At 45.4% G+C, this 12,450-nt stretch overlaps 1 protein-coding gene across 1 annotated transcript; it reads left to right on the forward strand.

The window, feature by feature from the left end:
* Window positions 1-312: 312 nt before the first annotated feature.
* On the forward strand, window positions 313-7,429 carry NDUFB2 (NADH:ubiquinone oxidoreductase subunit B2). The gene is made up of 4 exons (XM_088448756.1): window positions 313-464; window positions 2,405-2,549; window positions 5,778-5,863; window positions 6,955-7,429. Exons 1-3 carry the CDS (start codon window positions 376-378, stop codon window positions 5,850-5,852), a joined length of 309 nt encoding a protein of 102 aa, XP_088304882.1. The 5' UTR covers window positions 313-375; the 3' UTR covers window positions 5,853-5,863; window positions 6,955-7,429.
* Window positions 7,430-12,450: the final 5,021 nt, after the last annotated feature.

Here is a 12,450-nt window from a genome sequence, read left to right on the forward strand (position 1 = left end):
CACTCATTAGTCTGTATGCCTGTATTTCTGCATACATTAATAGGTGATTCATTTTGAATATGAATACATAATTTAATAATTGACTATCATTGCATTTTTATTGTTTCCGAAGCATTTCTATTATTTAAAAAACAAAAATAATAATAATCATCTGGTAAGTTCAATAATCAAGTAAATAATAATTATATATTGGTGCTAGATGAATTAGTGGTAAAATGGGTTGATATAACACTATTTTTGTATCCTATGATGTCGTACAGCCCCCCTCCCCCTCTCCCTTATGTGCTAGTGAGTTCGTCCTGCCCCCGGAAGTATCGCGAGACCCGGTCAGTGCGCTCCGGGATCAGCGCCGGGAGGTGACATTGCTCCGGTGTCATGGCGGCGCTGGGACGGCTCGGAGGGGCTCTTAGGGTTGGGAGTCGTCTATTTGCTGGAGTAGTGCGGAGCAAACCTGGAGTCCGCAAGTAAGAGAGTCGGGGAGAGGGCGGTACCGGGAATCGTTAGTGTAATGCTCTGCAAGGAGCTCCCCGCAACAGAAGGATGGTATGGGGGCTACCTGCCACTAGAGGGATGGTATGGGGGCTGCCTGCCACTAGATGGGTGGTCGGGGGCTGCCAGTCACTGGAGGAATGGTTGGGGGCCGCCTGACACTAGAGGGATAGTTGGGGGGCTGCCTGACACTAGTGGGAAGGTTGGGGGGCTACCAGTCATTACAGGGATAGTTGGGGGTCTGCCTGTCACTAGATGGGTGATCGGGGTCTGCCTGTCACTAGATTGATGGTTGGGGGGCTGCCTGTCTTTAGATGGGTGGTTGGGGGTCTGCCTGTCACTAGAGGGATGGTTGGGGGGCTGCCTGTTACTAGAGGGGTGGTTGGGATGCTGCCTGTGACTAGATGATTGGGGGGCTGCCTGTCACTAGAGAGAAGGTGGGGGTGCTGCCTGTCACTAGAGGGATGGTTGGGGGGCTGCCTGTCACTAGAGGGGTGGTTGGGATGCTGCCTGTGACTAGATGATTGGGGAGCTGCCTGTCACTAGAGGGATGGTGGGGGTGCTGCCTGTCACTAGAGGGATGGTGGGGGGGGGGGCTGCCTGTCACTAGGGGGATGGTAGGGGGCTGCCTGTCACTAGAGGGGTGGTTGGGTGCCACCTGTCACTAGAGGGATGGTTGGGAGTCTGCCTGTCATTAGAAGGGTAGTCAGGGTCTGCCTGTCACTAAAGGGATGGTTGGGGGTCTGCCTGTCACTAAAGGGATGGTTGGGGGTCTGCCTGTCACTAAAGGGATGGTTGGGGGGCTGCCTGTCATTAGATGGGTGGTTGGGGGTCTGCCTGTCACTAGAGGGATGGTTGGGGGGCTGCCTGTTACTAGAGGGGTGGTTGGGATGCTGCCTGTGACTAGATGATTGGGGGGCTGCCTGTCACTAGAGAGAAGGTGGGGGTGCTGCCTGTCACTAGAGGGATGGTTGGGGGGCTGCCTGTCACTAGAGGGGTGGTTGGGATGCTGCCTGTGACTAGATGATTGGGGAGCTGCCTGTCACTAGAGGGATGGTGGGGGTGCTGCCTGTCACTAGAGGGATGGTGGGGGGGGGCTGCCTGTCACTAGGGGGATGGTAGGGGGCTGCCTGTCACTAGAGGGGTGGTTGGGTGCCACCTGTCACTAGAGGGATGGTTGGGAGTCTGCCTGTCATTAGAAGGGTAGTCAGGGTCTGCCTGTCACTAAAGGGATGGTTGGGGGTCTGCCTGTCACTAAAGGGATGGTTGGGGGTCTGCCTGTCACTAGAAGGATGGTTGGGGGTCTGCCTGTCACTAGAGGGGTGGTTGGGGGTCTGCCTGTCACTAGAGGGATGGTTGGGGGTCTGCCTGTCACTAGAGGGATGGTTGGGGGTCTGCCTGTCACTAGAGGGATGGTTGGGGGGCTGCCTGTAAAGACAAGAGACCCGCTGTCTGGGGTGCTTTTTGAGAGAGGGGAAGTTTTAGGGTGTATGTCAAAAAAGGATTTGTGTGTCATGGTTTCTGCAATTTACAGTACAGTGTAAAATATCAATACTTCTAAAAATGTCCATAATTTTTTATCATATTATATATTTTTAATCAGTTAAATGACATAATTGGTGATAATTTTGCATGTGGGTACTGTGATGTGTGCATGTGGGTACTGTGATGTGTGCATGTGGGTACTGTGATGTGTGCATGTGGGTACTGTGATGTGTGCATGTAGGAACTGTGATGTGTGCATGTAGGAACTGTGATGTGTGCATGTAGGAACTGTGATGTGTGCATGTGGGTACTGTGATGTGTGCATGTGGGTACTGTGATGTGTGCATGTTGTGTTTAAGTTATTGCTGCACAACTACACTATCATATTTGGGGAAAGTAATCATGCAGAGTTTCTTTGTGTGCATTCTAGTGCCGGATCCGAAGTTCACATAGAACCTTGTTACAGAGGGATGATAAAATTGACCAAGTCTCAGAGCTTTCAGGCAGAGCTAATCGGCGGCTTCATGTGGTTTTGGATCCTGTGGCATTTTTGGCATGACCCAGATGCAGTTTTGGTGAGAACAGTCCCCAGGGACTCTTTCTTTACACAGTTGTAGTTACATAATTACAGCAGCTGCATTGATGACTGTTCAGTTATGAAGGCGCACTGAACCTCTCTTTATTTCCCTATATAGTTGTCTAATATTAAAGATTAATGCATAATAACTTTCTTCTATAAAGGTGCTACACAGCCTGCTGACACTTTATTAGCAGTTTACAGATCGTGGTCTAGATGGAGCACGAAGCATTCCAAATAAACGCCTCTGAAAAACAAGTAGCAGTGGAAATGGCGAAGGGCCATTATTGGTGTAGAATTCAGATGCCTACAGAGATATAAGGAGGGTGGAGCAAAATTGCGTTGGATCCCTCTGTCTGCTGCTACTCAGCAGAGTCTTTATAGTCTAACCAGGCAAACCAGGCAGAGATAAAGTCCTGATATCTGTCTTGACTAGAGAGGGCAAGATAATCCATCTCCATGTATGTATAAAGCATCTGAAACCAAGCTGTTTTGTGGGCGGCCGCACTGACATCAGCAGTGATGTCAGTGGGGAGCTTCCTGCTTGATCAGAGCAGGAAGCTCCCTGGGGCTTGCGGCTGCCGAGACCCGACCTCAAGGGTCTTGTCGCAAGCCCCAATGGTCGCGATGGTCAAGACCATCGCGACCATCAACCTGGTCGGTTGCTAAAGCTGTGGGTGGTAACCCACAGCTTAGCTAGCGACCAGGAGGCCGCACTTCAAAAGACAAGCAACCGCCCACATTCAGAGCGAGCGCTCGCATTTTGCGAGCGCCTCTGAATGAGGGCCTTTGTCCCAGAATTCACAATTCTGGCAGTACCATCATATATGGAGTGGAGATCCCGGCGCCTGTCAACATGGCCAACAGGCGTCCGGTAAGCCTGGGAGCATTTTGCTGAGAACATTCGTGCACCTATACCACCGTGTGATGAATTTAAAATGCATCTCAACTACTGAGAGGCTTTGTGAGGAAACGTAGGGGTATAAAAAGGTTTGTTTCCATTGTCCCTCAAAGAGAGTGCGTCCCAGTTCCTTGTGCCAGCTAGCGACAAAGGTAGGCAGGAAACGTACTGTATGTCAGCCAGTAGTTTATATACATCAGAAAGGGTATGTTTTGGTGCTGATGAGGAGTACACAGCAATTCAAAAGGAGTAAGAGCTCTGGAAAGTGAGGTCTTACGGAGGAGTTTCTGTAGGAAATGCTTTACCGTAAAGTACCGCCATATTTCCCCTTTTGGCAAGTGTCCTTTCTCCTGAAGAGTGGGGAAAGGAAGAACACCACCATCCTCCACCAGCTGACTAAGACGTGTCAAACCTGAATTGTGCCAATGGGAGAATGAGGGAGGGATGATGACGGCCCATTAAGGACTGACAGTAAACTGGACTTCTGTACAGACAGTAGGCTAGACTCTGCCAGTTCTATCAGCTGCTGTATGACATCTGCTTTCTGCGATGGGTCCACATCACCATGCAGGCCAGGGTAAGCCTCACTTGCTCCATAGTTTTTGTAGAGCAGCTCCTAGACTCTCCTCATCCATCATGTACAGTAACAAGCTCTCACTCGGCAGTGACGTATTCAGACCTTTCTGATCAGTCTCGCTCCCACACAGCCGCCATGACAGCGGCATCATAGAGCTTCAGAGGGCAGATGGAACCTGTCGCCATTTTGGTGGGAACCATACCAGAACGGTTGTGTATAGATCCCCCTCAGTGAATGTACCGGACGTGGCGTGGAGGGTGGAAGTGCGGTGAGACCAATAATTTCTAACATTGCATGAATTATCTTAGCATTTAAAAGCACATCAGAAATGGCATTGGGTATATGGCCTTAAGGCTGGTCAGTATGGGGAGTTCCACAGCCATCTCAGCCAATGGAGACCAAAATACCCTCAAAGCTTCTGTGTGCATCCACCCCCCCATCATAGTTAACAATTACTGTTTTCATTGCTAACAATGTGTTCATCAAACCGCTGCAATCATTGTTGATCATTGGCTCTATATGGATATTATCCAGCCATAACACAGTGGGGGTGACAATATCCACTGTTCCTCTACTCGCACAAACACTGAAGGGAATATTTAAACCTATTGTTTGGAGCTACGGTTTAGTGACTGAGGATTCCCCCACTACGGTGATCCAGTAAAGTAGCTGCGGAGGACAAACCCCTACACTATAGTCCCAGCTGACGGCGTCCCTCAGAGGACCTTCACATGGTGTCTTCAGGAGTTCCAAGACTTGAAGTGTAAACCTGGACGCATTGAGTACTGGTAGTAGGAAGACTGCTGCCCTGGGCTCCGGCTGCCGTCCCTGTGGAGCTGATTATGGCTTGGAGGGGTTGCAGGACTGTGAAGCGGGTCTCCTGGAAAATACTTTGGACAGTGGATACAGATAAATCTTGGTGCCTTGGTGTTTTTCCACCCTGTTCATGCTCACGTTGGCAATGCGTGGACAGGGCGAACCTTCCTTTCTGGCAATCCACCACACCAAGGACATCTACAAAAGTCCTGGTTGTAATAATTTCAAAGACAAGTAGGAGTTGTACTGTGGCCTTATCTCTGTAGCTTTGATTAAGGCGAGCTCCAGAGAAGCAGCATCCAAAGCGGCAGCACAGGTCGTAAAATAGATCTATCCTCCATGGTTCAGTGTCTCGCAACTGATTCTGGGAAAAGGGTTGACATCCAATTTTAATGTGTGTATTAAGGTGCCTACACACTAGGTGGGTTTTTTTTTTTTTTTTTTTGACACTATCCACCCAATTCCGACGCATCGGAACAAGAGATCGTGTAAAATATGTCCTAATCGTGAGTGTCCACTCACGATGCCGATGCGCGTACCCGCTGGTCGTACATGGCATCTAAAGATCTTGCCTGCTGCAGGCAAGATCTGAAAATCTCAGACATGATGCACTGGAAATAGCTTGATGTACGATAGAACGTGGGTTAATTTGGACAGTTTTTTATTTATTTATTTATTTTTCTATATAAACTCCAAACCGTGCCCACGGCTGCCGGGGAGAGATCAAGGGAAATCTGACACTATATCGCATCGTGACCACATCGCCTAGTGTGTAGGCACCTTTAAGTGTTTTGCTTTGATCCTATACTTAAAAAAAAAAATAATAAGTTGATTGTCGCAGGGAGTGACTTGATGCCCTAAATCTTTGAGGCTACCAAATTCTGGTTAGAGTTTGATTTTCTATTTTCTCTTTTTTTTTTTTTTATATATAGGGTCATTTTCCATATCCTGACCCGTCACAGTGGACAGATGAAGAGCTGGGGATTCTCCCGGAAGATGAAGAATAAACTTCTTCGTAGTAAGTGTGATCTGCTCTGTGTATTGGAACAGACGTCATTACACTGAATGATCTCCAACCAGCCTGCCGGCTGTCATTGTGCCAGTAACATCTTCCATGCAGATATAAGTAATATATATCAGGTGCAGACGTCTGTAGGACTTGGTATCCATATGCATTTTGTTTGCAGCTTTTCCGTATGTTGTACTTCTAAGTATTTTATGAGTTCTTTTAGACATTTCTAATACATATATTCATATTAATTCCATGTCACTTTATCCAAAAGGATGAGGGTTAATGGGCCTAAACCGTTTTAAGCCTAATTGTCCTATTGACATATACCGTCATGCATATGGACATGAGAAGGTCGTGGGTCCCGATCTAAATCTGATTGTTGGCTATTAGATAGTAGGTGCTGTCAGGCAATGACTGTGTGTATGATCATCTAACCGCGCTAATCTGTTTAATCCGCATGTCCGGCCTGTAGAGAGATCTAGGTGCCCGGCGATCGGCCCTAGCGGCTGGATTTGCCAGTTGTATGTCTGGCTTAGGGCCCCTTACTATGGCAAGAATTTGAAAGGAACGCCACCCTTGTATTAATTTAGTTTGAAGAGTCTGCCTTCCCTGTTTAGTAATCTAGAACTTGTGGCAAAGATGCCTAGAGGTCAATGAAACAGCCACTAGAGTCCTCCATTATAGATTGCAACCTTTTTTATTTCTTCTGACCGTATACTGTGAAAATGTACCACTAAAGGGGCATACACACGAGACGATTTCTATAAACGATATTAACGATATCGTTCAACGATGTATCGTTAAAGTGTGGTATGCAGTGAACGACAACAATCTGCGCTCCCGCTGGACGATAACTTTATCTTTGGTCGTCCGTACATGCAGACCAATTTGGATGATATCGTCAAGAATTGACTGTTCAGAGATGTGGCAGGATGACTTTACTGAAAGATATCTATCAGTGTGTACATCCAATATAGTTTGTCCTGCACTACAGAAGTTTCAAGGGAAATCTTTCACCAATATTGTTCATACAGCCCATCGTCTAATGTGTATGCCCCTTCACAGTTGTATCTTTGATGTGTGCTTCTTCTTCTCAGGTGTGTCGGTGCGTCAGCCTGGATGCTTACTGTAAACTATTGCGTGAAGACAACACACGTCTGCAGTTTATTCCCCCCTCCTTTTTTTTTTTTTTTCCCTTTGTTGAACTTTAAAACAGACTAAAATTGTTTTGGATCTGAAATGATTGAGCTAACGCATTTCTTGAGTTTCTGCGGAATTATTTATCGATGGGGCATTTTATGTATTTAAAATGTCTAGAGATGTCACTCCCACAAAACGCAAAGCCCTGAGCAGTAAGAAGAAGGATGTACCTGTTCTCCCCTACTTCTAAGACATGTCAACATGCTCCAGCTACTGGCCATCAAAGCCGCGTAGGGTGGTTATTCTGTATTCACCTCTACAGTCCAGCATAAAGTCGACCATCTTTTGTGACTGTAGATTATCATGAATATTAATGTACTGCCAGGGGCATGATTAATGGCCAATGTATAAATAAATTATTTTGATTACTGATTTATTTCATGGTTCTTGCCTTGATATCGTATCCTTTCCATGACTTCCCTTTATCTTTCATCCATGGGGAACCCTGCTCCATGCTGTAAATAACAGCGGTCCTTACCTCCAGTGGGATTCTCTGGGTTTCCCTGGAAGCGATCCGGCATTGCGAGCAGACTGCGCCCCCCCCCCCCCTCAGCCCACTCCAAGCATTCCCCAGCCACAGTGGATATTTATGAAAAAGAGGAAGTTTGAAAAAAAGTAATAGTAGCGTTAATGTAAGTCTAAGGGGGTATTCCCTAACACGGAGGGCCCAAGGCAACGCTCTTTCAGCATCTTTATTAAGAGAGCCCAATTTGTATTAATGGTGCAAACAAATGTAAAAGAAACAACCAAGTTTGGTAAATATAAAGCTGATTTGGGGAATTGGCAGACAAGCAGGCTCGTTTTATTGGCTCTGGTGCCCAAGTCCATACATACAGAAGATATGTTCACCTTCAGTTAAATTCCTCTGTGTTTATGCAAGCCATATAGATCTGCTGAGCTGCAGTGGTTTAAACTGACCGTTACATCTAGCTTCAGATACTTAGAATTACAAAGCTTCCTATGCAGCAGTAAATAGTTACACGTGTTAGGTGTCTGACTTTAGTAACTGAGGTTGAGAGTTCGATTCCTGGTTATAGTATGCTGAGAAATGAATGGTTTCAATACAGAGGGATTTAACTGAATGACAAGGTGCAGAAAAAACATAGTTCACAAGTTAAATGTAAGAAATGGTATTGAAGGGTTTGTGTTCAAATCCCTTGCTTGGAGTGTCTGGTAGCAAATTTACTTCAAACAAGTAGAAATGTTAGTTAACATCAGAAACTATCTGTGTTTGGGCTCCACTTGCACCGCCATACTATGTAGAAGAGTGTAGCAGCAAATCATCCAGCCTCAGAATGGGACATCTCTCCCTGGACCTGGTTTCTGATGTCCATCAGCCTCGCCTTTGATGCTAGGCCTTTTTATAATGGGGTAGTTCCGTGCTGAAATTGCATTTACTGCCTGTGGTGTATATTATTACTATTGTTTATTTATACAGTATGTGCCACAAAGTGTTCGTGGCACCGTAGCGTTAACTTACACTACAATGCACAAAAAATGTGATAAATATACAAACAACGTAAAAAAATGCAATATCTCTGAATGATCGATCGCAATGATATCAGTCAGTGACCTTGTAGAGCCGTCTCTGTTAATAAGGGACCAGTTCCCGTGTGGTTGTTTAGAAGACTTGCTGCAAATATATTGGGTGTCCCACAAGAAATTCTGTTATAAGTTCCAGTAGTATAGTGCTTAATTATATGGTACCATAAGTTGATGAACGTATGGATGTTTTCTACTGGTGTGCCATCTCTGAAATCGGGGAGGTTCTCCCATTTTGTTTTTCCTTCCTTCCTTTTTTTTTTTTTTTTTTTTTGTAGATCTAAGCCTTTCTGTCTTTTAGTTACTCCTCTGCCTTAGCCAAGAATGGAGGCTTTTTGTAAATGAATACGCAGAGGTTTTTTTTGAGGTTTGGGAAAAACCTGCTACAAATCAACTTAAGTTCATGAGTTTTTGAGAGGTAATCCTAACCTACGCGTTTCACCACCCATGTTGCTGGGCTTCTTCAGGGTTAAAGTGATTCTAGAGATGGCCACCGAAAAGGCCCAGATTGAATTGTTGCCACCATCGTTACATGCCTAACTGGCATGTAACCATTGTGTGGAAACCATTCAATGGTTTGAGCCAGAAATTGAAAACTTGTGCGCGTGAGAGAAAGTTTGAACATGCGCAAAGGAGCACTTGTGCAGCAGGAATTAATCACATCAGAACGAAGCAGGCGATCGTGGCCGACATCGCCTTCACTGAATCTAATTGAAAAGCCATTGGGCTGAAACGTTCGTTACAAATGATCGGTTACAGATTTCCCGAAGAGGCCTAACAGCATTATAAACATGAAGAAAAAGGAGGGGGATTTAACCCCCTATTGTACCTCAGCACACTGAATAATACCTGCAACAATATATGAAGACTATATGGTCATAGAAATTCAGAGATATTAGTTGCATGCATTTGCAAATACATGGGAGGCTGCTGGGCCACGTCACGGCTTCTCTGTTACCAGCAGTCCCTAACACTAAGGGGTTCACGTCCGGGGCGCAGTGCACCCCAAAAAACGTCCAGCCCAGGATCCCCCCACGGCATCACACGAAAATGGAAAAAGAGTGACAGTGCAGTGTAAAGTATAGCTGTGTGTGTGTGTAATCATTAAGTGTGGAATGAGAGGTTAAAATATATGTGAAAAAATACATGAATAATAAACAAACATAAAAGGTGATGTGAAAAGCAATTATGTGTAATAAGTGGTGATGCCCTGAGGAGGCCCAGCCAGACCAGTCCCGGGGGCCCTACGCCCAAACGCTCACCCCTCCTTTTTCTACTTAGTATGACCCCTCCCTTTCATGCACCTGATTAGTACTGCTAGATTGATTGAGCAGCTGCCATTTTTGTTTGAGCATTATAAACATGGCTAAAGTAGAAACGTGATTAGAGTTTCCCAAATTCCGCTTTTACAGTTCAAGTTTTAAGGCTAACCATGCTTGAATCCAGATGGTTAAATCAAATGGACTGAGGTACTAATTAAGTCACCTGTGCTCAAGCATGGATAGCCTTAAAACCTGGACTGTAAAGGATGAGTTTGTGAACCTGGATTAGAGCACATTTTGGTAATCTGGTTTCAGTGTAATAAAGGGGAAAGTCGAAATTTGCTGCTGGACCGAGCATTTAGAAATGAATCGGTAACCTGTACCGTAATGCTAATAACAAGATAAAGTAATGGCAGTAATTTGGCATGAGTAAGAATTAGTAAGTCTTATAGTAATACCAGGCTCCGGAGGGCTGTTCTGTAATCATGACTGAGTTGGCCCTGAGGTCTTCTGTAATGACTTAGTTATACTATCGCACAGGTTCTCAAACTCTGTCCTCAGTACCCCAAACAGTGCATGTTTTCCAGGTCTCCTCACAGAATCAAAGGGAAATTATTAGCTCCACCTTTTACAATGTGTCTGTGAGTAATGACTACACCTGTGCACCTGCTAGGTGAGCTGGAAACGTCAACTGTGTGGGGTCCTGAGGACCGAGTTTGAGAACCACTGTACTATCGGAAGGAAAAAAACTTTTTGAGGTTTGTGCTAAAATAGAATTTCATGGTTCTATCACTCTGGTACAGCTTCAATGCATCATATCCAGGCGGAAGCGTAACCTCATCAACCCCAGCAGGAGAATATTTCTGCCTGGTACTGAGTGTGAACATGTCTGCTTGGGGAATGTTCTCCTAATGTTGGGACAATTCTACATACAGTGCATCCGGAAGTATTCACAGCGCTTCACTTTTTCCACATTTTGTTATGTTGCAGCCTTATTACAAAATGGAATAAACTAATTTTTGTCCTCAAAATTCTACACACAATACCCCATAATGACAACGTGTAAAAAGTTTTTGAGATTTTTTTTCAAATTTAATAAAAAAAATAAAATCACATGTACATAAGAATTCACAGCCTTTGCTCAGTACTTTGTTGATGCACCTTTGGCAGCAATTACAGCCTCAAGTCTTTTTGAATATGATGCCACAAGCTTGGCACACCTATCTTTTGACAGTTTTGCCCATTCCTCTTTGCAGCACCTCTCAAGCTCCATCAGGTTGGATGGGAAGCGTCGGTGCACAGCCATTTTCAGATCTCTCCAGAGATGTTCAATCGGATTCAAGTCTGGGCTCTGGCTGAGCCACTCAAGGACATTCACAGAGTTGTCCTGAAGCCACTCCTTTGATATCTTGGCTGTGTGCTTAGGGTCGTTGTCCTGCAGAAAGATGAACCGTCGCCCCAGTCTGAGGTCGAGTGCTCTGGAGCAGGTTTTCATCCAGGATGTCTCTGTACATTGCTGCATTCATCTTTCCCTCTATCCTGACTAGTCTCCCAGTTCCGGCCACTGAAAAACATCCCCACTTCATGATGCTGCCACCACCATGCTTCACTGTAGGGAAGGTATTGTCCTGGTAATGAGCGGTGCCTGGTTTCCTCCAAACATAACACCTGGCATTCATGCCAAAGAGTTCAATCTTTGTCTCATCAGACCAGAGAATTTTGTTTCTCATGGTTTGAGAGTCCTTCAGGTGCGTTTTGGCAAACTCCAGGCGGGTTGCCATGTGCTTTTTACTAAGGAGTGGCTTCCGTCTGGCCACTCTACCATACAGGCCTGATTGGTGGATTGTTGCACAGATGGTTGTTCCTTCTGGAAGGTTCTCCTCTCCACAGAGGAATGCGGTACCTCTGACAGAGTGACCATTGGGTTCTTGGTCACCTCCTTGACTAGAGCCCTTCTCCCCCGATCGCTCAGTTTAGACGGCCGTCCAAGATTCCTGGTTGTTCCGAACTTCTTCCATTTACGGATGATGGAGGCCACTGTGCTCATTGGGACCTTCAAAGCAGCAGATAATTTTTCTGTACTCTTGCCCAGATTTGTGCCTCGAGACAATCGTGTCTCTGAGGTCTAAAGACAATTCCTTGGCTTCATGCTTGGTTTGTGCTCTGACATGCACTGTCAAGTGTGGAACCTTATATAGACAGGTGTATGCCTTTTCAAAATCATGTCCAAACAACTGAATTTACCACAGGTGGACTCCGATTAAGCTGTAGGAACATCTCAAGGATGATCAGTGGGAACAGGATGCACCTGAGCTCAATTTTGAGCTTTTATGGCAAAGGCTGTGAATACTTACGTACATGTGATTTCTTAGTTTTTGTTTTTTCTTAAATTTGCAAAAATCTCAAAAAACCTGTTTACATGTTGTCATTATGGGGTATTGTGTGTAGAATTTTGAGGACAAAAATGAATTTATTCCATTTTGGAATAAGGCTGTAACATAACAAAATGTGGAAAAAGTGAAGCGTTGTGAATACTTTCCGGATGCACTGTACCTACTACTACTACTTGGGGACTGTACCATCCCCATT

This window comes from Taudactylus pleione, unplaced genomic scaffold (genome assembly GCF_031769625.1).
Source record: "Taudactylus pleione unplaced genomic scaffold, aTauple2 ptg000465l, whole genome shotgun sequence".
NCBI classification, from domain to species: domain Eukaryota; kingdom Metazoa; phylum Chordata; class Amphibia; order Anura; family Myobatrachidae; genus Taudactylus; species Taudactylus pleione.